General features: G+C 36.6%; 3 protein-coding genes across 5 annotated transcripts; 2 read left to right on the top strand and 1 right to left on the bottom strand.

The window, feature by feature from the left end:
• On the bottom strand, nucleotides 2100–4055 carry LOC105157795 (protein ELF4-LIKE 4). Of its 2 annotated transcripts, none has more exons than XM_011074274.2 (2): nucleotides 3635–4055; nucleotides 2100–2749 (listed from the first exon to the last, which is right to left on the bottom strand). In XM_011074274.2, the coding sequence occupies exon 2, from the start codon at nucleotides 2716–2718 to the stop codon at nucleotides 2371–2373; it is 348 nt and encodes a 115-aa protein (XP_011072576.1). In that variant the 5' UTR covers nucleotides 2719–2749; nucleotides 3635–4055; the 3' UTR covers nucleotides 2100–2370. The 2 variants fall into 2 exon arrangements, with proteins under 2 accessions (XP_011072576.1, XP_020547961.1); XM_020692302.1 differs by lacking the exon at nucleotides 3635–4055 and adding an exon at nucleotides 3444–3573.
• LOC105157796 lies at nucleotides 5718–17843 on the top strand. Of its 2 annotated transcripts, XM_011074275.2 has the most exons (17): nucleotides 5718–6255; nucleotides 6545–6944; nucleotides 7031–7102; nucleotides 7223–7285; nucleotides 8348–8560; nucleotides 9295–9897; nucleotides 9974–10729; nucleotides 11192–11473; nucleotides 12360–12515; nucleotides 12971–13410; nucleotides 13689–14121; nucleotides 14448–14729; nucleotides 15064–15859; nucleotides 15960–16018; nucleotides 16209–16685; nucleotides 17038–17076; nucleotides 17437–17843. In XM_011074275.2, the coding sequence occupies exons 1-17, from the start codon at nucleotides 5873–5875 to the stop codon at nucleotides 17620–17622; spliced, it is 5640 nt and encodes a 1879-aa protein (XP_011072577.1). In that variant the 5' UTR covers nucleotides 5718–5872; the 3' UTR covers nucleotides 17623–17843. The 2 variants fall into 2 exon arrangements, with proteins under 2 accessions (XP_011072577.1, XP_011072578.1); XM_011074276.2 differs by lacking the exon at nucleotides 5718–6255 and having other exon boundaries at nucleotides 6913–6944; nucleotides 7234–7285.
• Nucleotides 19232–26656, top strand: LOC105157797 (transcription initiation factor TFIID subunit 12b). Its single transcript, XM_011074277.2, is given in 10 exon segments — nucleotides 19232–20168; nucleotides 20777–20995; nucleotides 23152–23491; nucleotides 23494–23708; nucleotides 23953–24027; nucleotides 24678–24756; nucleotides 24956–25020; nucleotides 25423–25458; nucleotides 25541–25720; nucleotides 26334–26656. Coding segments are annotated over 9 exon segments (1812 nt in total). The 5' UTR covers nucleotides 19232–19565; the 3' UTR covers nucleotides 26334–26656.

Raw genomic sequence — 26962 nt, forward strand, 5'->3', positions numbered from 1 at the left:
TTCAAAATATTTTTCTGCAGGAAGTATAAAATTGATAATTTTAAATCTCTATTATAAGATTACATAATTTCATCAACATAAGTATGTCAAACTTAAGGGAAGTTTATTGTAATTTATCCTAAATAATAAATACCACCACCAAACTCTTCAATTTTCCGACAACACCCCAATAATTTTTCTCTAATTACTCTCGAGTCCTCTAATTTAAATATTTTACAAGTATTCGGCCTTTTATCTTTTGAAATAACAGGGCCACTTAATTGGGCTTGCAACAAGGCCTTGGTAATTGGACCTCGAGTTGGGCTTATCTGCTAATGATTTGATTATCCAAGAAAAATATATGAAATTTTTAGGAAGAGAAATCAAAGAACCCATTATGGTTGAAAAATGAATCAAATCTATATATCATCATTGATTAGTACAAGAAGACATAACATGACATGTTGTCATGTTATGTTGACTTTTTAAGAAACCAAAAATATATTATAATGTATATTCAGAATACAATATTTACAAAATACTTGTACAATAATTCAAATTCAAATAAATTCTCATTTCTCACACCTCTAAACCCAGTTTTGGAAACATACAATCCAAACATATTTTCATTTTTCGCACAAAAACCAATAAAATATTTTCATCTCATTGAAAAATCTGAAAATTAAAAATGAAAATAGAAATAAAACGAAACGGGCCATAAAATACCGGAGCCCAACTTATGTGTTTATCCAATTAAAATTCGTTTCAGCTTGATTAAATCAATAATCAAATCAAACTCAACCAACATATTTGAAGCTTAACAACAATTTTTTTTGTTTGATAAAGTTTTGACTCATTTTGAGTAATTTATTATAGTCCTGAGAGTGGTTAGAGTTTCAAGCTCTACAACAGTGCTTGGACCCATTTATTCTGTTGTCTGTAAGACCATTTGGATATCTTTTGTCTCAGATTCTTTTTTCTGAATGATTCTGTGTACAAGATAACAAAAACATTAACTGGGACAAAACAGTAGTCCAAAGACTAATCATCCTCCTGCATCAGAATCTAGTCTTGTTTTGCCTGCCAAAATCAATTGTACTCTTCACTCATTCTAATTCTCAAACCATCCTTCTTTCTACACAATCCATTATATTTTAAGTATGTTCAAAAATTCATGTGCCCAAGATATTTGTATTCCTACTGTTAGTTTGTTCTTTGGCCATGATAGAAGTTTTGAGTCATGTAAATCTTCTCTTGTGTGAATGAGTTATACTTGTGAATATATAACTCCTACACACTCCATCGCTGTGGAATGGTTAAGAATAGAACATTGTCACGTGCTGACATCGATTCAAATTATTACACAAATATTTGGTGGGCATTACATATGTTCAAAATGGGATCGTCTTCCTAAGTTTCGATTAACTCATAGTCGCAGCACAGTGACTCTATGGGTCGGCTATAGGGACCAAAGCCTCTGCATAGGCTCAGATGCAATTCTTTTAGACGGGATTATGAAATGTCATCCCCGTTTTCCTATTTGTATCGAAAACAAATAAAGAAAACGTGAAACAAGACTGTGAAATGTTACCCTTACTTTTCCATTTTTATCGACAGATCAAAGGGGTGTAGCAGTTGAGGAATCTTTGGGCAAAATAATTATTTCCAAAAATGTGCAAATATTACCAACCAATCCTTGGGAGCCACAACAAGGTCCAGACATTGAGGAATACCTTTTGACAAACATGGCAAAAGCAATAAAGATGCCCGTTGAAAGTGCCCATCAAGAAAGATGCAAGACAACTAGTAAAAATTTGGATCAAGTTAGTGTTCTTTTGCTGCAATATCTGAAAGGCAAGAATAAAGGTCATTACATGTATGGTCCAATGTAGAAACACAAGAATCAAGTTTGAAAAAACAGCAATTCTTCTGCCCTTTTTGCTTTTTCTTGCTTTTGGTTGGTAAATAGAGTATGTGAAGCTTCAGTCTGATCCCCAGTTCAACCATAGTTTCAACTCCGGTGATCGATTTCGATTTTGTGCCGTAAAATGGAGACTATAGATCGATGCAAACTAATGAGACTAATGGTCAAGTTTAAGATTATTACATGGTCATAAACATGGAAAGAGGAAGAAAAGATTGTGAAATTTTGCCATAGAAACCATGATACAATCTTTACAACATATGGGCAGTTGATTTCATGAAGATATTTCAATTGCAGCAACAAGAAAGTTTACATAGAACTACAAAGGTAATGAAATGTATGAACTATTATTGTCTGGCTAAAGAAAATGCTCGTTTTGAAGGTTAAGGTTAAGAAAAGTTTCACAAGAAACTGAGATTTTAACACTATCCAAGGTATAAGCAAGGATTAGATACCTCCGACTGTAATCAATTACCGGATCTAATTCTCTTTTGTCCGCCTCTTCCATCAGATTTTGTCGTCCCGGCTGATTCACCTTCCGAAGATGCCTCCATGGATTTGGTGAAAGAGTTGGAGAGATCAGCATAGAGATCAACCACCCTTCTGATGTTGTTGTTGAGCTCCCGAATTAGTCCCACGTTTCGTGTCAGATTATCCGGGATCTTCGACTCATGGTTCTGGTTTATCTCGTTGATTAGCAGCCTGTTCTGATCCAAAATGCTTTGCACCTGCACGAAGTTTTTCTGGAACGTCTGTAGAACTTTGCCCTCAATCTGCGCACCATTAGCAATGCCGGAAAATATGTCGTCTTCCATCACAGTTTACACACAAACGTAATCAGAGTCACTGCAATCGCCAAGAAAACGTTGGCGTTATTGTTGGAACGGAAAACTGAAAATCATCTTCGATGGTAGCACCATTTCAATAAATATTCATTTGATCGTTTCTCCTTTACTTTTTGGCACACTTTTCAAACAGATCAATTCAGCATAGAACAATTTGCTAGTACATCAGACATAACATGAGAATCAATGGTGTCTGTTCCCCAAAGCATATAAATAGCAACAGAAACTCAGAATCACTGTTTTTCTGTGACATAAAAGCTGACTTCTTTTCATTGATGAAGGCAACTTTCATTCTGGTGTTCTCCAGAAACTAAAGCAAATGAAACAGATTTATGGGCTAATGATTGAGTCCTAAAACACCACCAAAAACTGCCAAAGGATCAATCATTTCACAAAGCACTCATTTCGGAATTTCCTGAGCAGAAGTTTTTCTTTTTTTTTTCCAAGAAAATATCCAAAAAGGGCAGTCGGACATCCTTGGAAATGAAAACTCAGCAATAAAGATCAAATTTTTATGACAACCAATTAAAGGTTAAAAAAGCTTGTTTTCCAAGACTATTCAATTAACTTCCTTTCTCAAGTTGCTCAGGACAGGAATTGGAATTCAACCCACATAATCAATAAACAAGAGAGAGATCCATCTGAAAAATTAAGACCAAGAAACCAAAAATCAAAAAGACAAACAACATTAACACCTTGATTGCAAGAAAATCCCAACAAGAATCATCACCACACACAAACAAAGAAACCCCAACTGGTAACAGAGCTAAAGCTCTAGAATTCAGAAAGCCCACATTCAAATTTTCAAGGAAAAACAGGAGTTTCCAACCGAGAAGAAAAGACGTAAAAGAACCAAGAAACTTCATAGCATTTTCCAGCGGTTTACCTTGAAATTCAAGACCATTATTCCCTATTCTCTCTCCGGAACCAGCAGCAGTAAACTGTACTGGCTTGAACAGAGACCCTTCTCTGACCGTGAAATCAAGAACAAAATAGAAAAGGCATAGCACATAGGATATTATTGTTATTATTTAGAATATGTATATACATATGTAAGAGATTTGACATTTCACACACAACACACACTCAGAGTCACAGATGAGGCCCCTCTGCGGTAGTTTTGTAGGTTTCTTTTTATCTTTTTTTTTTCTTTTGGGCCCTCCTTTTTATGCCTGTGATTCTCTTTCTCACCCTGAAGAGGAGCTTATGGAGGGGCTGACAGATGGAGGGGGGTGTAGTAGATACTTCTCTCTCCTCGTTTACTTCACCTGCGGGATTCGCCCTTCTCAATGATCATGGGATTAAAGTAAATTTTCCTATGTGCGACACCAACAAAAAAGTACGAGCATTTATCCCGTAGGGGTCTGTTTCTGTTTGTCATGGTTCATATGTTATTTGAAATTCAAATTTTAACTTATTCACCAATAAATGTAATTTTGATCGAGGTCCTCTGCAACCTAAAGTTGATATAAATGGTGATTTGACCATAATTTGAATTCAGGTCAAATAAATATTTTAAATCGTATTAATAATAATTGATTTGCACACCCGAATCATTAGACTGACTAAGAACTCTTCGAAACCTAACTCGATTTAGGGTTTGAGGTTGCAAGGGACCGCATTTGTACTATCTCACTAGGTATGTGGCCTCGTATAATGAATACATACTTGTTAATGGACCCTCCAAATATTAATATATTTATATGTGACAATTTGCTGGTCACGTATCAACAGAACTCGATTTAGGGTTTGAGGTTGCAAGGGATTGCATTTGTACGATCTCACTAGGTATGTGGCCTCATATAATAAATGCATACTTGTTAATAGACCATCCAAATATTAATATATTTATATGTGAGAATTTGCTGGTCACGTATCAACAGAGTTCCCAGTAGATGAGTAATGAATAAAAATAGTTATTCAAACGGATTGTCGAAGTGCCGCCCAACTCGATAAAAACTATACGGCTCTATAGAATTTTTGACACATTCTCTAATTTTTTTTATGATATTTTGGTCCTTTTTACTGTTTTAATGTATTTCCCCTATCAAAATGAAGGAGTGAACTTGAATGATGTTTGGGATGTATAGAAAGAATGAAACAATTCCATGAGTTGCAAAGATAAAATTGCAACATAGATATTAAATAAACATTGTATATGGGTCAAAAGAATGAAATTTTTTAAAAGATATATAGTTAATTCAATAATAACACAATTATATAAATCTTTTAATACTAATTGTAGTAATACGTCGTGTTTGCATGTACAGTTTTTCATGATTTCGTAATAAAAATAAACTATATAAATCAACACATCATATTTAAAAAAAAAAAATAAATCGACTTAAGAATATCATCTCTACAACAAAAATATTAGTGTAATGATGTCACGATTCGCTATTTTTTACAAAAAAAATATATTTTCTCTTTATATTAACATAGACGCGCATAAATAATGCATCTATAATGGTGGATTGAGCCTAAAAAATCCACTCTTATTCGTAGTAACTATTTCAAGAACCGATGGCTTCCTAGTAATCTATTAGGTTTTGTATAATTGTTGGATAATATTTGATAGTTTGTTATCCCTATTAAAAACATGCAAAAAGTTAAAAGACACTTTCATCAATTAAGGCATATGTTAACACGTAGGACTGCAGAATTAATCAAACTACTTGATACTCAATTGAAATAGATCGATAAAAGCTCGGTTATACTTGATTTGTTAAACTATATGAATCAAACTCGACTCATATTTGATTCAATTAAAACTCGTTTTAACTCGATTTCAAATAAGTTTTAATAATGATGTTTTCAATTTGACTCGAATCATTTATGGTCCTGTTAATATAAAATGAAAAGCAAAGGGAACCACACTTTGAAACCCTTTTCTACAATTAAAAGAAATAGTTAGGGTCAAACTGCGAACGTCCTATATTTCAAAGCACTGTATTGCAATTTAGTCGGTGATACACTGACGCTACTGCAATTCAGCTTCCCCCAAGCTGATTCGAACTCTAAACCTAACCCTTTCCCTCACACACGTCTCAAAATCTCCAAACCCCGCCAAAAGGAGCGATCAATTGCCACCACCTTCCCACCGCATGCGCGTATTCGCCGCCGCATGGACTCCGTCGTCCACTCAGCACTCGAAGAAATATGCTGCGAGGCGGCCAATGGACTCCACATCCGTGACCTCTGGCCGAAACTCAACCCATGTCTGGCTTCTCGCGGTCTCCCCCTCTGCCCGAACGTGAAGCGGGCAGTATGGGAGAATCTAGTGGAGATTCCGGGCCTCAAGCTTGAAGCCTGTGACTATGCCTCTTGTCCTAATGCGACAGAAGAGTTGATGAAGTGTGATGTTGAAGTGTGCGAGAAGCTGAATGTCAAAATCGTGGCTCCGGAAGCGATGAGGAAGAGTTTTCTCGGGATATACGAAATGGAGGCTTCGGAATCTAGTCTGTCTGATACTCAACGCCTCATTCTCGAACGCCTCGCAGTTGCTCGGTGAGCTTTGGTTTCTCGCGTTGGGAGTAATATACATTGCATTTGTCTGGTTGTAGTGTTATTATTTCTGTTAACTTACGCTGGTTGTTTTGTGGGATATTTTTCCATGTTTAATAGAAAAGTGAGGTTTGATTGTATTGGGACGGGGATGATTAAGTTTCAGTATCGTGCTGGCTGATTTAGAACTGAATTCATGTATTTATTTTATTTTTCTGATTAAGGGAGTCGCACTTTAACTTCATCATGAGCATAAAGTTTGGTATAGTGACTGTTGTATTTGTGTCTTCAGGGCAAACGGAATTGCACAAAGTGAGCTTGCTAAGGAATTACGCATTCCGGCAAACAATTTATTCTATCAGCTGAAGAGACTTGAAATCCAAGGATTGATCGTTAGGCATCCAACTGTTATTCGAAAGAAACAGGCATCCAGCAGTAGAGAGCAGAACAATGGTTCCATTGTGGCCACCAATATGCTCTATTTATACCGTTATGGAAAGCATTTGGGTTGCCAACAGAGGCTTGAAATCACTAAGGAGGATAATCTCTTGATGACTAAGGAGGCTGCAGATGGTCATCCTGAAACTTTTGATGATTTTGGTAAAGAAATTGCAAAAGAGGATATACATGTCAAAGACTTCTTACCTGCACTGAAAGCTATCTGCGATAAACTTGAAAAAGCTCAGGGCAAGGTCGGGCATGCCTAAGTCTGCATTTTTATTACCTGTTTCTCTCTACACTCAGGCTGATTCTATTCTATTTCTTTCTGCCACTGAAGGTTCTGGTTGTTGCTGATCTAAAACGAGATCTAGGTTATCGAGGGACTTCTGGCCATAGAGCTTGGAGAAATGTAATTTTGTTTTCTTTTTATTTTTCTGGTCTTTCTTTTCAAAAGTAAATCTTATGATCTTATGCTCTTAAAGATGCTATTTCATGTTGTCAGATCATTTACTGTGCAATCTGTGGTTAGATATGTCACAGGTTGAAAGAGGCACAAGTTGTAGAAGAGTGTTATACATTGATCAACAAGAAGGTATGTAGCTGCAGCTCTGACTTTGTTAATTTGAGATTCTCTGTTGCTTGCAATACGGGTAAATGAGAAGAGGTGTCATAGTGCCTCATCTGATCCAGTGAGAATTCATGATGGGAGCTTTATGCTATGTCTTTTTCATAGTTCTTGTTGTTGGTAGATGCAAATGATTTATCATGGCCAGTCAGATGTGAAGGAGCTACTGATGGTTTACTGTTTCTGCTCCTTGAGGCAAGAACGGCATAGTTGTTATTGTAACCAAATTTCCTGGGAAGTCCTAGTTGTAACCATCATGTTTCTTGGTGCTATATTTAGTTCTCAGCTCAATTACATGTTATGATATTGAAGTTAAAAACTTATACAGGCATGTTCTCTATCTAGGGTGTTGTTTAACAAATAATCTTTTTGGTTCTTCACAAAAAATCTATCACTCAAAAGAGTGTCAACTACTTTCAGCTTATCTAAAAATTGAATTGGTTTTAATTTAATTGATAATATAATGCTAACAAATACTGTTTTATGGTAACCCTTTTCCAGAATTCAAATTTGAGGTGAATTTTCTTTTTAAATCTGCTTGTATATATATATATAGTAATGCTTAATTACTGGAGATGATCCAAAATATATTAAAGGTATTAGGATAAAATTAATTTTGAAAGCATGATGTTAAAGCTAACTCAAGCATTCAGTTTGATCTTTTTGCATATTGTATGAACTAGCAAGCTGCGAAAGATATAGTTTTGGTGAAATAAATTCTCTATGATTTGAACTGTTTTAAAGTTATTCACACAGCTGATCCTAAATTGATCACATGCTCATTGTTGCTCAGTTGATGTAATCTAGTTGTAGTATTCAGATCTCAGAGGTAAAAACTTAGGTTCTTTTGCCTTGTGTTGTTATTATTATTATTATTTTTTTGGGGGGGATGGGGGATTACTGGGGTCAGAATTTGTAGGACTTTTCAGGTGTAGAAACCCTGGAAGTAAAAGCAAATGGATTCCAACATTCTCTGAAATGGGAGGGATTTTCACAGCCAATTTATTACTTTTATCTTTCATGGTTTAGGAGGCCAATTGTTTACGTCTGCTTCGAAGTTTTTCACCAATGCATTTTGAGCCAAAACCTCTTGGGCGTGTGCGTGGTGATAATGATGAGGAACAGTCAACGAATTGTTTGAAGAGAGGACAAATTACAGAACAACTTATAGAGCTTCCCATTTTCCGTCAGATATATGACATGATTGATGCTGCAGGATCAGAAGGGTTGACTAATACAGAAGTAAGTGATCCTACTGTTGCCAAAAATAAGAACAATGCAATCAGATTTTCAATTTTATTTCTTTGATTTGACATCCTAATCAGGTTCCTTCTTTTATTTTGTTGGTGTTTTATCTTTCGTCTTGCTTCATTTTCACTGTTTATCTTGAGCCCTGAAATGATCAATTAAAGGAAAGCCCACATCCAACTTCCTATGAAAGCATTCTACAGCTTTCTATTTGATGACCGTCGGCCTTGCATTTGATAGTTTATGTTCAAATAGAGCTTAATCTATTTCCATCTATCACATTCTTTGATGAAGTTTCATGGTCCACTCATGCAAAATATCCCTCTCATTAGAATTCATGGGTTCAGAAGCCTCATGACTCTTGAAGCTCTCCCTATCTACTCGTTCTTGAACTGAGGAACCAATAGTTGCATCACTTTTTGAGTTCTTTCTGATACAAATTCATCTGCAAAAGAGTGTAATTACAGTAGATCTTATTATTTTCAAGTGCTACTTCAACTGCAAGAGACATTTTTGGCTCTTCTTTTAACAAATAGTATACGACTATTGACCTGGGCAATGATGGTCATTTTGGTGACGTGCTGTAAATCTGTTTATGCAAGATGTATTGGAAATACATTAAATTTTCTTTGAAGGTGTTTGAGGGGTTTAAAGTTTCTAGTTTGTTTGGGACATGATAGTGCAGAATCATGTATTGACACACTTACAAAACCTTATGTTGTGAGCAGGTATGTCGAAGGCTTGGTCTATGCAGTAAGGAGTATCACAAGCGATATTTTAAACAAATGATCTCTAGGTTTGGATTGAATTTGCAGCTTGAAAACCATAATAGAGGTGAGGTATACCGAGTTTGGACAGCTCGGAACTTCAATCCTGAATCATCTAATATGGCTCCCAATGAAAAAGAAACAGTTCTCCCAGAAGTCAATGAAGCTAATTCCCTCGTTGTTGACTTTCATGAGAACTTGTCTCAGCCTATGCAGGTGGTAGATACTTCTACTTCTCTGATGAATGTTAGAGGTATCAATGAAAGTGAAAATGATTCAACTGGGGTAACAGAGGCTTCTAATGGCACAAGTATGGACGATGAGGGTTCTGGTGTTCTGCTTTTGCAATGCAATCCTCAGAACTCTGTCTTGGAGTTATGCGATGGAGCCCCTGCTAAGGAACTTACTGCAAGCAGTAAATCAATAGCGAAAAATAATCTGCTAGAAACATGCTCTCCTGCTGTTGTAGTACCCCCCAGGCGTGGATCATTTCTGAAGTATCCCCGTCTTACTATGGCTGCAACCAGCTCCCAGAGGGAGCAGCGCATACTGAAGATGTTGCAGGTCTGTTTCATTGTCCTTCAAATTTTGTTCTTTTGTTAGCTAGTTGGCTTATTTTGCCATCTTTTTTTGTGAGAAGGAGGAGAAGTTCCTCATAAAACCTGAGCTTCACAGACGCCTTGAGAGTCTTGAGAAGAAAAAGAACACAATGATGGACCGGAAGACCTTAGAACGTAGTCTGAACAAACTTCAGCAAGAAGGACACTGTAAATGCATCCACGTGAGTGTCCCAGTTGTGACAAACTGTGGCCGCAGCAGGACAACAGAAGTGGTCCTCCACCCATCAGTTTATAGTGTGTCACCTGAATTATTGGCTCAAATTCATGAGAAAATGAGGTCTTTTGAAATCCATGTGCGTCAGCAATCATATGTTCGGCAAAAGAAGGGTGAATCAGTTCCCATGTTGCACAATGTGCAGAGAATTCCAAATAGTTTAAGATTAGATGTCCAGTCAGAGCGTGCTGAAGTGATGCGTGCTAATGGTTTTGTACTAGCAAAAATGGTTCGGACAAAGCTTCTTCACATCTTTCTTTGGGGTTGGATCCGCAGTTCCCCTGGTTGGAATGATGGGTTATCATCTAATAACCATTCTTATGATTTGAAAAATCCACACAGCAGTTGTAAGTTGTTTGAATTAGATCGGGCCATTCGGTCCATGCCACTCGAGCTGTTCTTACAAGTTGTAGGTTCTGCGCAAAAGTTTGAGGATATGGTTGAGAAATGTAGAAATGGTTTGCTACTTTGTGATCTTCCTATGGAGGAGTACAAGGGCCTTATGGATACTCGAGCAACTGGACGGTTATCATGGCTGATTGATATATTACGGCGTTTGAAAGTAAGATGCGTAATTACTGTTAAATAAAGTTTCATTCTTATGCTTATTTTATCAAGACATACAGATTTGGTTCTTTTACAGTATCACTCCTCCTTGGTTACTTTTAGAGGATCTTCATTTTGCTGGCTAAATCTGCCTATGCGTTAAGATATTGTTTACTAATGCTTTTTCTATATGATCAATTGCTCTATGTTTGCCATTTCACCTGGATGATTTATTTTTATATTCAGTATCCACTTGCTAGACAGAAACAACTGAAAGAATTTGGTGGAAATATTGCAGAAGCTCGCCATAGCAAAGCCACCAACACTCATTTGAATATTGATAAACTCGATTTCCTTTTTTCTTTTTCTTCTGCTCTACATTTTCTCTTATTCTTGGAAGAAGTGATTTTTCCAAAGTTTGTGGTTTCATATTTGTCTTCTATCATAATAATGACATGAAATGAGACCTTTTTCATAGTTGATTCGTCTAGTGAGCAAGGGCCATGCAGAAGATGGAGCCAGCAGCCCACATACTACTCTTACTCATGCATTGGAACTTAAACCTTACATCGAGGAACCAGTCTCAACTGGTGCATCATCTGGTTTGCTTTATCCTGATCTCCGCCCTCAAGTTAGACATGATTTTGTTCTTTCCAGCAGAAAAGCTGTTGATGAGTACTGGAATACTTTGGAGTATTGTTATGCTGCAGCTAAATCAAGAGCTGCTTTGCTTGCATTTCCTGGATCTGCAGTTCATGAGGTGTGTGCTGGCTGTGCCAATTTTGTTTTGAATTATCTTGTTTTGGTTTTACCTTGGTACTTTTGTATAGCTTTTATACTTACGTTGCGGATGATGGCTTATCTTTGGATCTATTTCTTATATTGGGACTTTTTGCTCTTCCTTTCAAATCAAAGTTGGTCAGTACAGGAAGCTGTGATTGATTGTTTGACATATGTCATTATTTACCTTCATACAGCCACTTCTAAGATTCACGTGCCTGTTCTTCGCAATTATAAGCATTTAATCACTGGTATTACTGTCATGCCCAGTCTCGGCTAAATTTTCTATCTTTTAGTTGTCAGAGCTGAGAGGGAGCTGGAAAGTGGGCCAGCTTGGTGTAGTCCAGTGTACTTTGTGATCCTTCGATGTTAATGAACTGGAGTATTTGTTGATGAGACCCACACTACATGAAGGCAAAAACCAGTCTAATTAGATAATCAAAACAGATACGAAGAATTAGTAGAGTACTCTATTTCCTCATGTACAGTAGAGAATCAACATAACAATCAGTTTTCTTCTTTCATTTATGTTTTTAACTTCCGGGTGCACACATTATGAATTATAGCAAATTTGACTTGTGTTTGTATACCTTTAACTTGATAATGAGGCTATGGTGCTTGCTATGAGTTCCTTCTAGTTTCCATCCAAATCCTGATAGGTGGATATAGATCATATTCTTTTGCTGGGAAGATTATGCATCATGTTGAAGTTTCTGCAGAAGGTGTTGTTGGATCACTTGTGTTAATATGATGACAAAATGTAAATTTGGATGAGATGAGCGTTGTGATAGTAAGTTGATCTGCAATTTAATATCCTGGTTCATTTTAAATTCACTATTTATGAATGGGTGTTAAATAATATTCAGGTATTTCATTCCCGATCTTGGGCATCTGTCCGAGTAATGACAGCTGACCAGCGGGTGGAACTTCTCAAGCGTATTGCAAAAGATGACCCAAACAAAAGGCTTTCGTTTGGTGATTGTGAGAAGATTGCTAACGATCTGAATTTGACCCTGGAGCAGGTTTGTTAATTTGGAATATTGTTACTATTGTGATATTTTTTTACCGAGAACATTTGGGGTGCCAGTGGGATGTATAAGATCATGGACAGTCAAATCTTATATTAATATGCTGATTCTCTTTGAAAGCTCAAATTCCACATTTTTACCCACGACACAAGCTGAGTATTCTGGGTCAAACACTTGGATATTTCAAGCTCAATTTTTTACTTAGAAGTTACTTTAGATCTGGAAAATTTTGTTATGGTTTTCATGTTTCTCTACCTGCAAATCTCTTAGTTAACTTCCATGCAACTAGTTTTTGAATACACACACTGATTATTGGTATTCAAATGGTAATATTCAACTGCCAAGACAAGTCAGTCGAACACTTCAAATGATTACCAGCCCTGCAGCCTTCAACTAATAAATTGTCAGTAATTACATGAATCATATGTGCTTATGTTATTACATTGCAGGTGCTTCGTGTCTATTATGACAAGAGAAAGCTGCGACTTACAAGATTTCAGAGAGTTTTGGATGCTGAAAGTCAGGAGCTTCAGACAGTCAACGGCAGACGCATTATATCTTCACGTAAAAGAAAACGATATCAAGATAGAATGTCCTCAAAGCTTGCAAAAGCTAGCATGGCAGATGGACAATCAAGTGGGGAGGCAGTCGGTCCACTATTAGATTCTGATACCCAGTTTATGGAGGAACAAAATTGTGTGTTAACTACTTCTGAAGATTATGATTGCCAGTTGCAAAGGTACCATGCTGGTGATGAGATTGAGGGTTCAGAGGTGCTAAAATTAACTGAAGAAGATAGACAGGCCAATACCTTTATTCACAAGCAAGCCTTGTCAAGATTGAAGTCGGCACGCCAGAGAAAGTTTTCATGGACCGAAGAGGCTGATAGGTGATGCTGACTCATAACTTTGTTCTATGAAAAAATATCTTTCAATAGCAGCAACTAACTTATTTCTCCAATTTTTGTTTCATGGAATATCAAATTGATTAGATCTGAGTATTTGATGTGAATGCTCATATTTGTCCTCATTCATGCTTTATTTTACTATCTTGTCTTTAGAGTTATCAATCTTCTACTTATTTATTTGGGCTGCAACGTTTAAGTTTATTATCATCTGAAGTCTTTTGATGCACATCTTATGTCCTGATATGGATTGTTTATCTCAGACGATTGGTCATTGAGTATGCAAGACGCCGAGCTGCTCTAGGGGCTAAATTTCATCGCGTAGATTGGGCATCAATTTCGAATCTTCCAGCTCCTCCTGGTGCCTGCAAAAGAAGAATGGCATCATTGAATAGTTATATCCCTTTCAGAAAAGCTGTAATGAAACTATGTAATATGCTTGCAGAACATCATGCAAAATACCTTGAAACAATCCAAGAAAAAGTGTTGAATCATGGAGATCCTGGAAAGATGGTTAGTGATACTGCATCTGAAGAAGACATTTCGTGTTCTCCAGCTCCCATGTCTGGGGAATGGGTTAATTTTGATGAAGGTATTATCAAGGAAGCACTAGATGATGTTCTGAGATACAAAAGAATGGCTAAATTGGAGGCTGTTCAAAATACTTTTTCAGACCCAGAAAATAACGAGGATGATGTAAGTTGCTTATCTTGCATGCACTCAAAAGTAGTATCCAACCTTTAATTTACACTGGAATGAAATATTTTATCCTTTGCATGTAATGGTATGTATGTCCTATCCTGCCAGTTACCCCAATAAGAGAATTTACTGAGGAGTTTCGTCTTTCTTGTGATTGATTTACTACTTATCATGCAGTGACGCATTGTCTTTATTCTGTAGCATGATGCATGTCCTTCTTGGTTGTGGATAACATTTGGTGGTTTCAAGAATACTTCTCTTTTTACAAGATTATGCCTGCATTTCTGCAAACTGGGTTAATTTCGTCAGTTTCTCATGGTCAGGACTTTGAGGGTGGTTGTGCTGGGGCTAAAGCTTCTTCTCGAAGATCAAGCTCCCAGCAGCTTCCCAGAAAGTATTTGAAGCTTTTAAATAAAGGTGCAAGTGTTAGCAGACAGATGCATGAATCAGTTGCAATTGCAAATGCTGCGGAGCTCTTTAAGCTAATCTTTCTTACCAAATCAACTGCTCCAGAAGTCCCGTCTTTGCTCGCTGAAACTCTGCGTCGTTACTCTGAGCACGACCTTTTTGCTGCTTTTAACTACCTGAGAGAGAAGAAAATTATGGTAAGTAATCTTCATCCGCTAACAAATGGTTGTTTCCAGGAGCATATGGATGAACTGTCTGTGCGATTTACAACTGAGGTTCGATATTATCATAGAATGCCATGGTGAAAGTCGAGTCACTTACAAATTGCATCCCAACGTTTTTACTATTAATGTATAATACAAAAACTTTTGTATTTGGGTGCTGTTATAAAAACTATAACACATTTCCTTTCTAATATTAGATTTTGCCTGTTGATTGTCTAGCTTTTACATGGCAATTACTAAATCTTTGAATCCTTCTGGTTCTGTTCTGTTATTGGCTTGCTAAAATGAGGAATTTTCTCTTTGGCAGATTGGTGGTAGCTGTAATAACCGTGTTGACCTATCACAGCACTTCGTGCATAGCATTTCGTTATCCACATTTCCTGCAGATACTGGCAAAAGAGCTGTTAAGTTTGCCACATGGCTTCATGAAAGAGAAAAGGATTTAATGGAAGAGGGCGTGGATGTTCCATCAAATTTGCAATGTGGTGAAGTTATCACATTGTGTGCTCTAGTTTCTTCAGGTGAATTATGGATTACCCCATGCTTACCTGATGAAGGTGTCGGTGAGGCGGAAGATAACAGAACTTCCAAACGTAAATGCGATAGTAGTGAGCTTGATAGTGGAGAAATATCTAAAAGATCTAAAACTTCATTTGCTGGTGATGGTGAGATAATATCTCGGCGAGAAAAAGGTTTTCCTGGTATAAAGTTACGCTTGCACCGTGAAGCAATTTCAAGATTACAAGCTATTGAATCATTTACGGATGGTGACATGTACCCTGCCTCAAGTTTTCTTGGAAAAGATCCAAAGAAGACTTTATCATGTTTGGATGTTAACAGTGGTTCCATGCATTCCGGTGTAGCTGAGTATGTCAGAGAAATGCTTGATTCTGGGAGAATGATTTGTCCTGCCCTTGATGTCAGTGAATCACCATGGGAAGCTATGACTAGCTATGCTGAACTTGTGATGTCTTCATGTTCTTATGAAGTAAAATGTTCATTCCTTCATCCCCACTCATTCAAATCTCTTTATTCAGCCATTCAGAAGTCTGGTGACAATGGTTTGAGCATGAAAGAAATCCGCAAAGTTCTGAACATTAAGGGTATGCAACTATTACAGTTCTACACTCGTCCCAGTCCTTTGAATGTATAACTTCCATTAAATAAGAAGAGCATCGATTTTTATTTTAATTTACTTTTCAGATGATAAGACGCTGGAAGTTATGATAGAGGTGCTTGAAGCATTTGGACGAGCTTTAAAGGTTTGCTTTTATTTCAAGTGTAGTTTTTGAACTTTTGTACTTAGAATTTATGAACTATCTTTGGTCAATTTTTACAACTTTTGACATCAGTGTGACAATTACTAGTGTTTATTGTGTTTGGGCTTGTTGTGTTGTTTAATTGGGGTGTCATGACCTGATCTGAATTCATAAACTTGCTGCTTAAACACAGGTCAATGCATATGATTCCATTCACATTGTTGATTCTTTGTATCGATCCAAGTATTTCTTGACCTCTGTACATGATCCTGCTGGTGCTTGTCTTAATGATCAAAAAAGGAAAATTGAGGATGAGAACACGCCTATTAAGTGTGATAATGATGGAGACGTCATTTCTGCTTTAGAGAATGAGATTAACTGGAATGCTGATGAAGTGCATAGAGTTACAATTTTGAATCTACCAGAAGATGTTGCAGATCCTCCTACTGAATTATCGAACACGGATAAGATTAACAGCTATCAGCACTCTGAAGTTGCTTCTCCCAAAATGACTAGAGTTGAAAACTTGGAACTCCATTCTGCTAATACTAAGATGTGTAGGCCACTATTGCCATGGATGAATGGAGATGGTACCATAAATGAACTTGTGTACAAGGGGCTCATACGCCGTGTTCTTGCTATTGTGATGCAATATCCAGGGATATTAGAGGTATGGTATCTTTTACACAAGCTTATGCTTTTCTTTATGGATATAAGTTTCTAAAATGTGTTAGGGCAATTGAAGCAGACGGTTTCTTTATTGGTTTGGTGGTAATGCTTTAAGAATTTTCTTCCTGTAGTATGTTGTTATTATTATTTCTAGTTTGTCTGTTCCTCGACCTTCTAAGATGAGGTTGCTTTTCTTGGGCGTCTGGTGAAGCTCCTTCATTGTTCATCTTAATTGTCTATTGGCTTGTTCATGGTGCCATGTCATGTGGTTTAACTTAATCAGCATTTTACAACTTTCTTTCTACTGAAAATTAACTGGTTATACCATTTCTTATTTCTTTCCTTACCCACAGGAGGACATCATAAATGAGATGCATGGTCTAAATCCTCAGGTATGGAACTAGCTCCTTAATTCCTAGGTTAAAAAATTTATTCCAAATTGGGAGCTCATAGGCTTGAGACTGTAGTTCAACACTCAAACCTTTTCTATGTTGTTGTCAGCCTCAATATCTCTAGAAAATTCAATCTCTCATATTGACTAACAGCATTTTTTTTCGGTTTAGAAAAGGCTTATGAGAAACTAAAACATTGCTAGATTTGCTCTACTCTGATTGTTTCCTGAAGATACTGGTTTTACCTTTGTATCTCCTGTTTAAGATCAGGACATAGCATACAGCTTCTTCTAATTATATTGACTTGGATGTTACATTGCTTGAAAGATATGGTGCTAATTTCCAAATTATGCCTTCCAGAGCTGCAGGCAATTGTTAGAGACAATGATCATGGATAACCACATCATTATGCGCAAAATGCATCAGAGAACATCGTCTCAGCCTCCATCGATTCTGAATAACCTTCTTGGCGACCGTTTTAGAAAATCAAAGTTGATATGTCGAGTTCATTATTTCGCAAATCCCACAAGCACGACATTGTTGTAAAGAAAGCCAGATTCAGTCATGCAACCCTTTAAATTGTGATGAAGATGGATCATCATGGCTTTAGAAGGAGAAAACAAGCAAAATCCTTGTAAAGAAAAAGTTGTACATGTAATAGTCTTGTGTATAAGTTTCTGGGTTCTAATGGAGAAGCTTCGACAAAGCATCATATAGTGATATGGTAATCCTTGCAAGTATAATTTCAACCACTAAAAACTAAAACTGTATGATCTCTGTATCTAAAATGATTTAAGTTTGCAAAATTTGTCGCTCAGTGATTCAAAATGTTCATTGAACAGTCACCGAGGAATGACAATTGAAATTTGCTAACCTGAAGGGTATAATTCTTATTAAGAATTTTCACCATCGTATGTTATATTTGTGTGTATATAATTTATAATTTTAAAATATAAATTTATATATAATTAAAAGTAAAACAAGTGATAATTATGAAAAAAAATGTAGGATAAATATGATAATATATTGATGGCTAAAAGAAAATGTAGATTATACAAAATAAATAAGTCATTATATTGGTATAATATTAAAATATATTAAGGGGTATTTGATATTTTAAAATTTGGTGCTGGGGTGTGAGGCATTGGTCAGGTGTTCTTATGATCTATACTATATTAAAATTGAGAGTTGAACAACAAATATTTTGCTGTGCATTGTACATATGGACTAAACTAATCCAATATTTATATATAAAAAATAAAATGACGAGTAAATTCTTTTTTTTTTTCCCTTTAATTTTGTTCTCTTTCCTCTCTATTGTAATATACTCTTTATCCCCTAAGTTTTGCAATGCCCTTTGTAAATGCGTTCATTGGATTCAAGATAATGGATCACATTTATTTATTTGATATTAAAAAAAACCACAACAATTATAATAAGAATTATACTTACTATATTAGATTATAATTATATAAATATTAAGTAAATTTATTTCTTTTTTTGCGCACACATTATATGCACCACAACAATCGATAATAATAGAAGTCGCGCTTGCCTGGTCGTTTGGATTTAAAATTTTAGTGTCAATTTTTTTATATAAAACGTTTTTTGATTTGAGAATATATAAAGCTAAAATTTGAAAAATATTAAATTGAGGATAAGTTTAGCTAATTTAATTATTTATATGTGGCTTTAATATTATTATAAGTAAGAGAATAGAGGTGAGAAGTTAGGTAGCAGAAAATTATTTATAACTTGTTTTTTTTTATTTTAAAATATACATTAGTATTTTTAATCATAAATTAATTATCAGTATTTCAAAAAAATATATCGATAATTTGAAAATAATCAACAGACTATTACAAGATTCAACGCCCTATATATTATTTTTTTTTGAAATCAATCGACAATTTCAAAACAAATTAATACTATTATTAAAAATAGATTAAGTAGCTATATTAGTAAAATTCGAAAAGTTGAATTAAGATAACAATATCTTATTACCACAAAAATGGAAATTTTTACTTTTATTTGTATTTTTATTATATAAATATAATAATAAGAGTAAATATATAAAAAAATAATAGATTTAAATAGAGAAGTTATATAGTATTTCTTGCTTTATTTTCTATTTTCCCTTTTATTTCTTCTTCTCCGTTTTGTTTCATCCCTTTTTTTTCCTTCTCTTCACTAAAACCTAACTTTCAATATTTTTTCTTTCCAGAAATCCGAAAATCATTTGTCGTTCAATACACCACAAACCTTCCTCAATTCGATAGCTAAAGCCTCATACCTTGAGTCACCTTTCGATTTTCTCCGCCGCGTCCACCGAAATTGCTGCTTACGCCGCTGTATCTCGGCCGTTCCACCAGGCAATCGCCGATCCACTCCGGTTCATTCTCGTGGGCGTGATATCTGGAACTCTGGGACGCCGTCACCCTTTCACTTTTGGGCTGATATAGCGGCGATCCGGCGAACCTCGCGGCCAGATGAGTTTTGCCGGAATGAACTCAATTCAGCAACAGCCGCCGCAACAGAACAGTAATGTTAGTATCAGTAGTACTAATAATAATCAGCAGCAACAGCAGCAAATGGGGCAGCAGAATCAGTTGCCGCAATCGCAAATGGGGCAGCAGCATCAGCTGCAGCAACCGCAAATAGGGCAGCAGAATCAGCTGCAGCAACCTCAAATAGGGCAGCAGAGTCAGCAACAGCAACAGCAACAGCAATTGGGGCAGCAGAGTCAGCTACAGCAGCAGCAATTGGGGCAGCAGAGTCAGCTACAGCAGCAGCAATTGGGGCAGCAAAGTCAGCTACAGCAGCAGCAAATGGCACAGCAGAATCAGTTGCAGCAACAGCAAATGGCACAGCAGAATCAGTTGCAGCAACAGCAAATGGGGCAGGCGAATCAGTTGCAGCAACAGCAGATGGGGCAGCAGAATCAGTTGCAGCAGCAGCAAATGGGGCAGATAGGCAGTGGCAATTTGCCGAGGTCTGCGCTAATGGGCCAAACAGGGCATCTGCCAATGTTGTCTGGTCAAGCGGCTGCTGCTGCTGCCCAGTTTAATTTGCAAAATCAGTTTTTGACATCGGTATGAGTCTGATAAATAAGTGCTATATGATTTTCTAGGTGGAAAAATGATCATTGCATGTTTACAATTTTGAATTTTGGTGTTCGTATGGGGTATTATGCTTAACATAGAAAAAGGTGATCTTGGCACGGTCATGCTTTGCTTTCGACCATTCTATGGAGTATGGTATTAAGTTATCTCTAGTTTCCCTTGGAAAATTTGGTTTTTGATGGATACATTGCCCATCATTATATGATTGGCTATGTATTACTCCTTAATTATGTGTTCTAGAGCTTTTACCTAGAAGTACAATTTTTTCACTTGATCAACTTTGGAATGTTCTTGGATTTTGGTAATTAACTTATGTACCATTTATTATCTTAGGTTTTTGTTTCTATAAATGTATATAATATGTATCGGTGTCTAAATGGATGTTGGCTGTGGCTACGGATAGCTGAGGTTGGTTCCCTATAATCATCTTTGAGATGGTATTTGTTTTTATCAGACAGATGGATCTTTTTCCTTATAATATTTCAAAAGTTAGTTTCCGAGTTAGAGGCTTTACCAGTTGAGAACTTTTTGGGTCACTATATATTAGTTTTTGAGCTAGGTGCTATTAATGGGTGCAGCCACGGCAGAAGACTGGATTCATGCAAGGGTCTCAGTTCCATCCCGGTAATTCTCCTGGGCAGTCCTTGCCAGGGATGCAAGCCATGGGAATGATGGGGTCTCTCAACTTGAGTTCTCAACTTAGAGCGAATGGGATGCATGCTTATGCTCAGCAAAGGATGACACCCAGCCAACTGAGGCAGCAACTGTCACAGCAAAATGCCCTTACTGCTGGTCAGGTATAATTCTTGACGAGATCTTATCTCTCGAGATTCATGTATGTTTATTCAAAATGAGGCAGAGCACTGTAACCAGTCTTGCAAATACCTCAGCTATTTTGTTAATGCCTGAGTTTGTCATATTTCTATATGACCCATGCCCCCTATCCTTGTGTCAAGCCTCAGCAGGATGATTTTGAGCAAGAAGTTCTATCTTCCTCTTTATGGAGGGATGCATGTCTATGATAGTGTCTTTGTTATAAGATTTTGTAATTCACTTACTTTATCATGTCTTAAGCTTTGCGATTCGTGGTTAGAGTTTCTACACTGTTCCATACTAGTTTCTCAAGTGGGACTATACGTTTGATGGACCTTACATATTCTTTCCATAATCCGAAGAGTGGACTATATGCCTTAACCCCCCTTTGTTCGATGTTGCTATCCGCTTGCCCTATGTGCTCTTGTTCCCTTTCCTATTTAGCCTATTGAGCCCTTGCTTCCTTGTCCTAATTCAGATTTTTTTGTTGTTCGACTTAAAATGTTATCCACTGAAATCTTGCTATATTATAGGAAGAGTGTCTTCTGTTTGTTCTTTGTCTCATGGAGAACATGAAGACCTTAAGTGAATGTTTCCGAACTATACGTCTTGCCTTTGAACATTCGGCCGTACTTCCTGACTCTTAGGGATTTTGTCCCATGAGTTTTTGAACCGTCACGACTTCTTTTCCAAATGTCCACTGCTCTAAGCAGTGGGGCCCTCCACTCATACCACATATCTGAAACTATTAAAGATAATGGTCTTTCCTAATTAAGTTCACCTTGCGTATTATTTAGACCTCTTAATCAATTGAACGCTTAGATGAAGGAATTTGGTTTTCAGAATAGATAGTGTTTATCTACCAAAGCTAAATCATTAACTCTTTGAAGAGCAATGAACTCTGTATTACGAGGTCAGATGTGATGTTGTACTTGGTCTTGCCATATATTGGCAGTTATGGGCTCATTGTGTTGTAAAATGATGCAATCCCGAGTCATTCATTTCCTTAAGAAGAAAAATTTTGCTGCTCAAGTTGGTAAAACTTGCTGATGTGGCTGGCTTTTTACATTGTTTACAGTGATTGTTGGTAATGCTAGATTGGAAATTTTTAATCTATAATCTTGGATTGTTAGCATCCTTTAATCTCAAAACATGATTGCTAGATTTGTCTTTGCTGGCCCTGTGTTTTTGGTTCTCTTTCCCCGATTCTGTATGTCGAGCTCAATTATTCAATAACATATTTTATGTGGACCTTAACATTCAGCCTATTTAGTCACAAAACCGATTCTTGTTTCTAAGTGAGATACCTGAAGGACTGCATGATAAGCCTATGAGACTGCGGACTTTATGGCTGAAATTATTCTTAATGTGTGGGGCTGAGATGTAATTGTCACTGAAAGAGAAGATTTAGGAATGAATGTTTTACGCTTAGATAAAAAGTTGCAACTTTGACAGGTCAAGGGTTGGGTTATCTTTTTTATTCAATTTGTTATGTCCCTCCCTCCCTCTCTCTCTCTCTCTCTCTCTCCCCTTTCTTTTATTGGGTCTGTTGGTTTTCATTTTTTTTGTCCGGTATATCTGACTCTTTTTAGATTCTTAAATGCATTTCAAACGAGCTTAAGTGGAGTTCCATTACCATTTTTTTTTATAAAAAAATGCTCCAAGAGTAAGAACTTTTCGGGTCGAGTGAAACAAATAATGAAATAAATTATTAATGTTCTAAGAAAGTATGATTGACTACTTCCCAATGACTTTAGATAAGCAATCCTGGGTAATAGTTCACACGTTGTGTAAATGCACATGGAATGTGTGAAATGAAAATTCTCTGACAGTAAGAGATTTTTGTAGGGTGAGGAAAAAAAATCATGTAATGAAATATCAGTGTCCCAAGATAAATGCATTTAATATTCCATCTCTATAAATAGCATTCTGGTAACTATTCACGTGTTTGTAATTCTAAATTGCTGCCTAGCCTGCCTTCTATTGTGATTGATTTAATACCATCTTTGTCCTCATTGAATGATGTGGATATGTTAGAATCTAACAGATGACAGGTTCGATTTTGCTGGCTCTCCTGATGCCCCCCTGCCTCTCTTGTTATGGAAAATATGTAATGTTGACGTTATCCCATAAACTGCAGGGACAAAATATAACGAGGACGTCATTTATGAATGCTCAAATTGCTGGACTGGCTCAGAATGGACAACCAGGTATGATGCAGAATGCTATATCTCAACAGCAGTGGTTAAAGCAAATGCCAGCAATATCCTCTCCCAATTCTTCTTCATTTCGTCTTCAACAACATCGGCAACAACAACTGCTTATCCAGCAGCAGCTAGCTTCTTCACAGTTGCATCAGAATTCAGTGGGACTGAATGCACAACAGTTGTCCCAAATAGTTCAGCAGCAAACGCAGATGGGCCATCCACAGGTGCATCAACAGAAACAACAACAGCTGCAGCAACAGCCGATGCAGCAGCAGTGCCGCAGCAGCAGCCTGCATCCCAGCAACTTTTCCATCAACAGCAGTCTCCAAGAATGGTGGCCCCTGGAGGCCAGAAATCTGTAAGTTTGACAGGATCACAGCCAGATGCTACTGCATCTGGAACAACTACACCAGGTGGGAGTTCAAGTCAAGGCACAGAAGCAAGCAACCAACTTCTTGGAAAGAGAAAAATACAAGATCTAGTATCACAGGTTCTTCCTGTAGTTTCTTTTATTCAGGTGTTTTCTTTTCACACATTATGCAACACCCAATCACAAGTTAAAGATTAGAATGCTATATATAATTTTTTTGGAATATCCCCAATCTAAAATTAGATGATTCAGGATTGAATTAGGAAGTAACTAAAATAATGCCAAACACTTTATCAATTTTGTATATATTATTTATGGATACTTATGCCACAAATGATGATTGATTACCATTTGTATGTCGCAGTTGGATGTAAATGGGAAACTGGATCCTGAAGTCGAAGACCTCCTTTTAGAGATTGCTGATAACTTTATTGATTCGGTGAGGCTTGGAAATGCCTGCAATGCATTTGTCTTCTATCTTATTATAATTGTTTTAGCTGTTTCTGGATGTTCTGATTCATCTGCTTATTTCCTATTCTTGTCCGATGTTGCTTTTGCTTTAATTGTGTATTTATTGGAGTAACTGCTGAGAGTTTGTCAGCGTCTTTACGCCGCATTGGGCATTTGAAATGATTGGTTGTAAAATACTTATTGGGTTTGTTGTTAACTGAGAAGGTAGTCTTGGGCATGCCAGTCGGTCTTTATCTTTTTTAGTTTGTCTGTACTAGTTTTCGCTCTTTCTTTCTTTTACCCTTTCCTTTTTCCATTACTTTAATTTGTTGGGTGGGGGCATCAGGATGTGTTCTACCCAACTTTGGTTGTTCTGGTTACCATTGGAGTGGGTAGCCCGTAAAACTTGGAACTTTGAGATGAATATTGTTTGTTTATTAATCAGGTACTGATGCGACTCTATCATATGTAATAGATTTTAACATTGAGGATGGCTAAAACATGGGATTCCATTCAAGTTAATTGCCATGCTGGCATATTTTATATATGACATAGAAATACTTGATTGATGATTTGCTTTGCTCAAGTGTTGAGCATTGCTGCTTCTTTTGATAACATATCCTGTCTTAAACGGTGTAGGTTACTACATTTGCATGCACCCTGGCAAAGCATCGGAAATCTTCAACTTTAGAATCCAAAGATGTGTTGCTGCATCTAGGTTTGTACTGCATTGCAAGGTCTTTTTTGCTAAATTTTTTCCATTGAACATTGCAGTTCACTGCTGATCTTTAGCTTCTTCTGAGTTTAGTTAGTGCAGAGGCAACTATCATTTAACTCTTAAATCTCTTCAGAAAAGGCGGCCCCTTCTTTGCATTATAGTTATTTCGAATTAAGCTGACTGAGTGAAGCCTTTGCAGAAAAAAACTGGAAGTTGACAATTCCTGGGTTTTCGAGTGAAGAAAGAAGACACGTCACAGACCATGTAAGCTTCTTCTTCTCTCTATGCTATCTTTTCTCGATGTTGTATGTCTGGTTGAAAATCATAAATTGCGACATAACGTCTTTGTTTGTTACTTTGGCTCCTGCAAATCCGTGGATACTGTGGCTATTGAATTTAGAATAAGGTTAAAAATTGTTCAGTATTTGCTTAATATATATTTAGAGAGTAAATTTTACAACATCCATGTATCCCAAATGCAAGAGTTCGATGAATTTGCCACTTGAAAAGAAAAGCTTCGTCCCAAGTCCTTTGTTGATAAGGCTATGCGGTAATGGAACAGTAGGAATTGTTGCTCATATCACATGTAAAATGTCTTTTTACTTGGATGAGCTATGAATAAAAGTACATTCATCTATATTGACACTGAGTTAAAATAACATGCAGCCTCCAAGTGATGCCCACAAGAAGCGTCTGGATGTGGTGAGTTTATTTTTTCTGCTGAAAGTTCACCTACATTCTTTTCTTAATGAATGCATAACTTAATCTTGAAATTTATACTCAGATACGTACCTTAATGGAGCCTGTACAATCTGATACCAATGATAATGCTAAGCAGATGGCCAGGCAGGGACCTAGCGACCCAGTTGGTCCAAACCACATGATAAGGCCTTCTCCAAGTTCCGAGCAGTTGGTTTCACAATCTGCTGTGCCCCAGATGCTGCAACAGACCACTAGATTCTAGGTATAAGTTCCCTCTAGTTATAATGTCTTATTGCTTGAGTTTAAACAACATTGAGGTCATTCCTAAGATAACAAATTGGTTTTGAAATGCTATACTATGGATATATCATGTGATACTCTCATTTTTATCATGCTGTGTCATTATACTGTCTTATATACTCAGCTGAAAATGTCAACAATGCTGATCTTTAGATGGTTTGTGCTATAATCTCTTTTGTATTTCTCTGCCATTCTTCTCTCCCCCTCTCCTCATCGCTGCATCTAAGCTCTCCACATAAGAGAAGATTGGAGGTGTAAAAGGACCCACCACTACATCCAACTTAGAAGAAATAATTTGTCAATCAATATGTTATTGTATATTCAAATAAGAGGATTGAAGTTCAATGATTTCATGAACTTCACTTATTCTCAAAATGAGATATCTGAGATCTTGGTGGTGGTTGTTGAGTGTCTTATGATCAATATATGTTTTTCTAAAAGGGTTGTCTTCATGTGCATCTATATTTCTTGGGATGCAAAGACTGACTACACATCTTTTGTTACAACCTTATAATATAGGTCAATTTCCTGATAAATACTTCATATAAGTCGAACAAACCTTCTTGCTCCTGCAGGCCGACTGAGATCTCCGGGCTGGTTTCAGAAGGTGCATATCCAATTGGACTGCAAGATTTTTGGAGGACATTGTTGTTTTAATTCTGAGCCATTGCCATCGTTGTGGAGTGAAATAATTGAAGTGTTTTTACATTTATAAATTGGATTCTACCAGATTCAGCTTCTTCCAACTTATTTCCTAGTGAATGGTTTTGATTTGCAGCAGGATTCTCTCTTATCCCTACCATCTCTTTTTGTATATATATATATTTATGTCTTTTTCACTAGTAATTGTTGATTGAACCTCTGCACAATTGAAGTGCAAGAAATTCATTAGAGGAAATATTGGCTTGATGGGGTTTTTTGTGTTCATCTCCTTACTGTAGGAGTGATTGTGACGGGCTCTATTTAACTACAAACTGACTGTATTTCTGTAGTTGTATTATAAGCCTTGTAAATATACTTGATTGTATTTTATAAGCATTATTCATATTAACCAAAAAATTAGAATTACTGGTGGGAGATTATTGGCGTGTAATTCTAATTCCCAATTGGGTTTGATTATAATCGATCAAACTACATGTCAAATGTCATAATATTTTTTTATATGGTTAGTTTACAGTTCTCAAAGAGTGGTAAATATAACTAC

The sequence above is a fragment of the Sesamum indicum genome, linkage group LG3 (genome assembly GCF_000512975.1).
Source record: "Sesamum indicum cultivar Zhongzhi No. 13 linkage group LG3, S_indicum_v1.0, whole genome shotgun sequence".
In the NCBI taxonomy this organism is placed as follows: Eukaryota; Viridiplantae; Streptophyta; class Magnoliopsida; order Lamiales; family Pedaliaceae; genus Sesamum; species Sesamum indicum.

Bases quoted from the DNA above. Each gene is read 5' to 3' on its own strand.
- LOC105157795 (XM_011074274.2), bottom strand. From the start codon at position 2,718: ATGGAAGACGACATATTTTCCGGCATTGCTAATGGTGCGCAGATTGAG.
- LOC105157796 (XM_011074275.2), top strand. From the start codon at position 5,873: ATGGACTCCGTCGTCCACTCAGCACTCGAAGAAATATGCTGCGAGGCG. The intron at 14,122-14,447 runs GTAAGTTGCTTA...TCTCATGGTCAG, and splicing joins CAGAAAATAACGAGGATGAT to GACTTTGAGGGTGGTTGTGC. The intron at 16,686-17,037 runs GTATGGTATCTT...CCTTACCCACAG, and splicing joins AATATCCAGGGATATTAGAG to GAGGACATCATAAATGAGAT.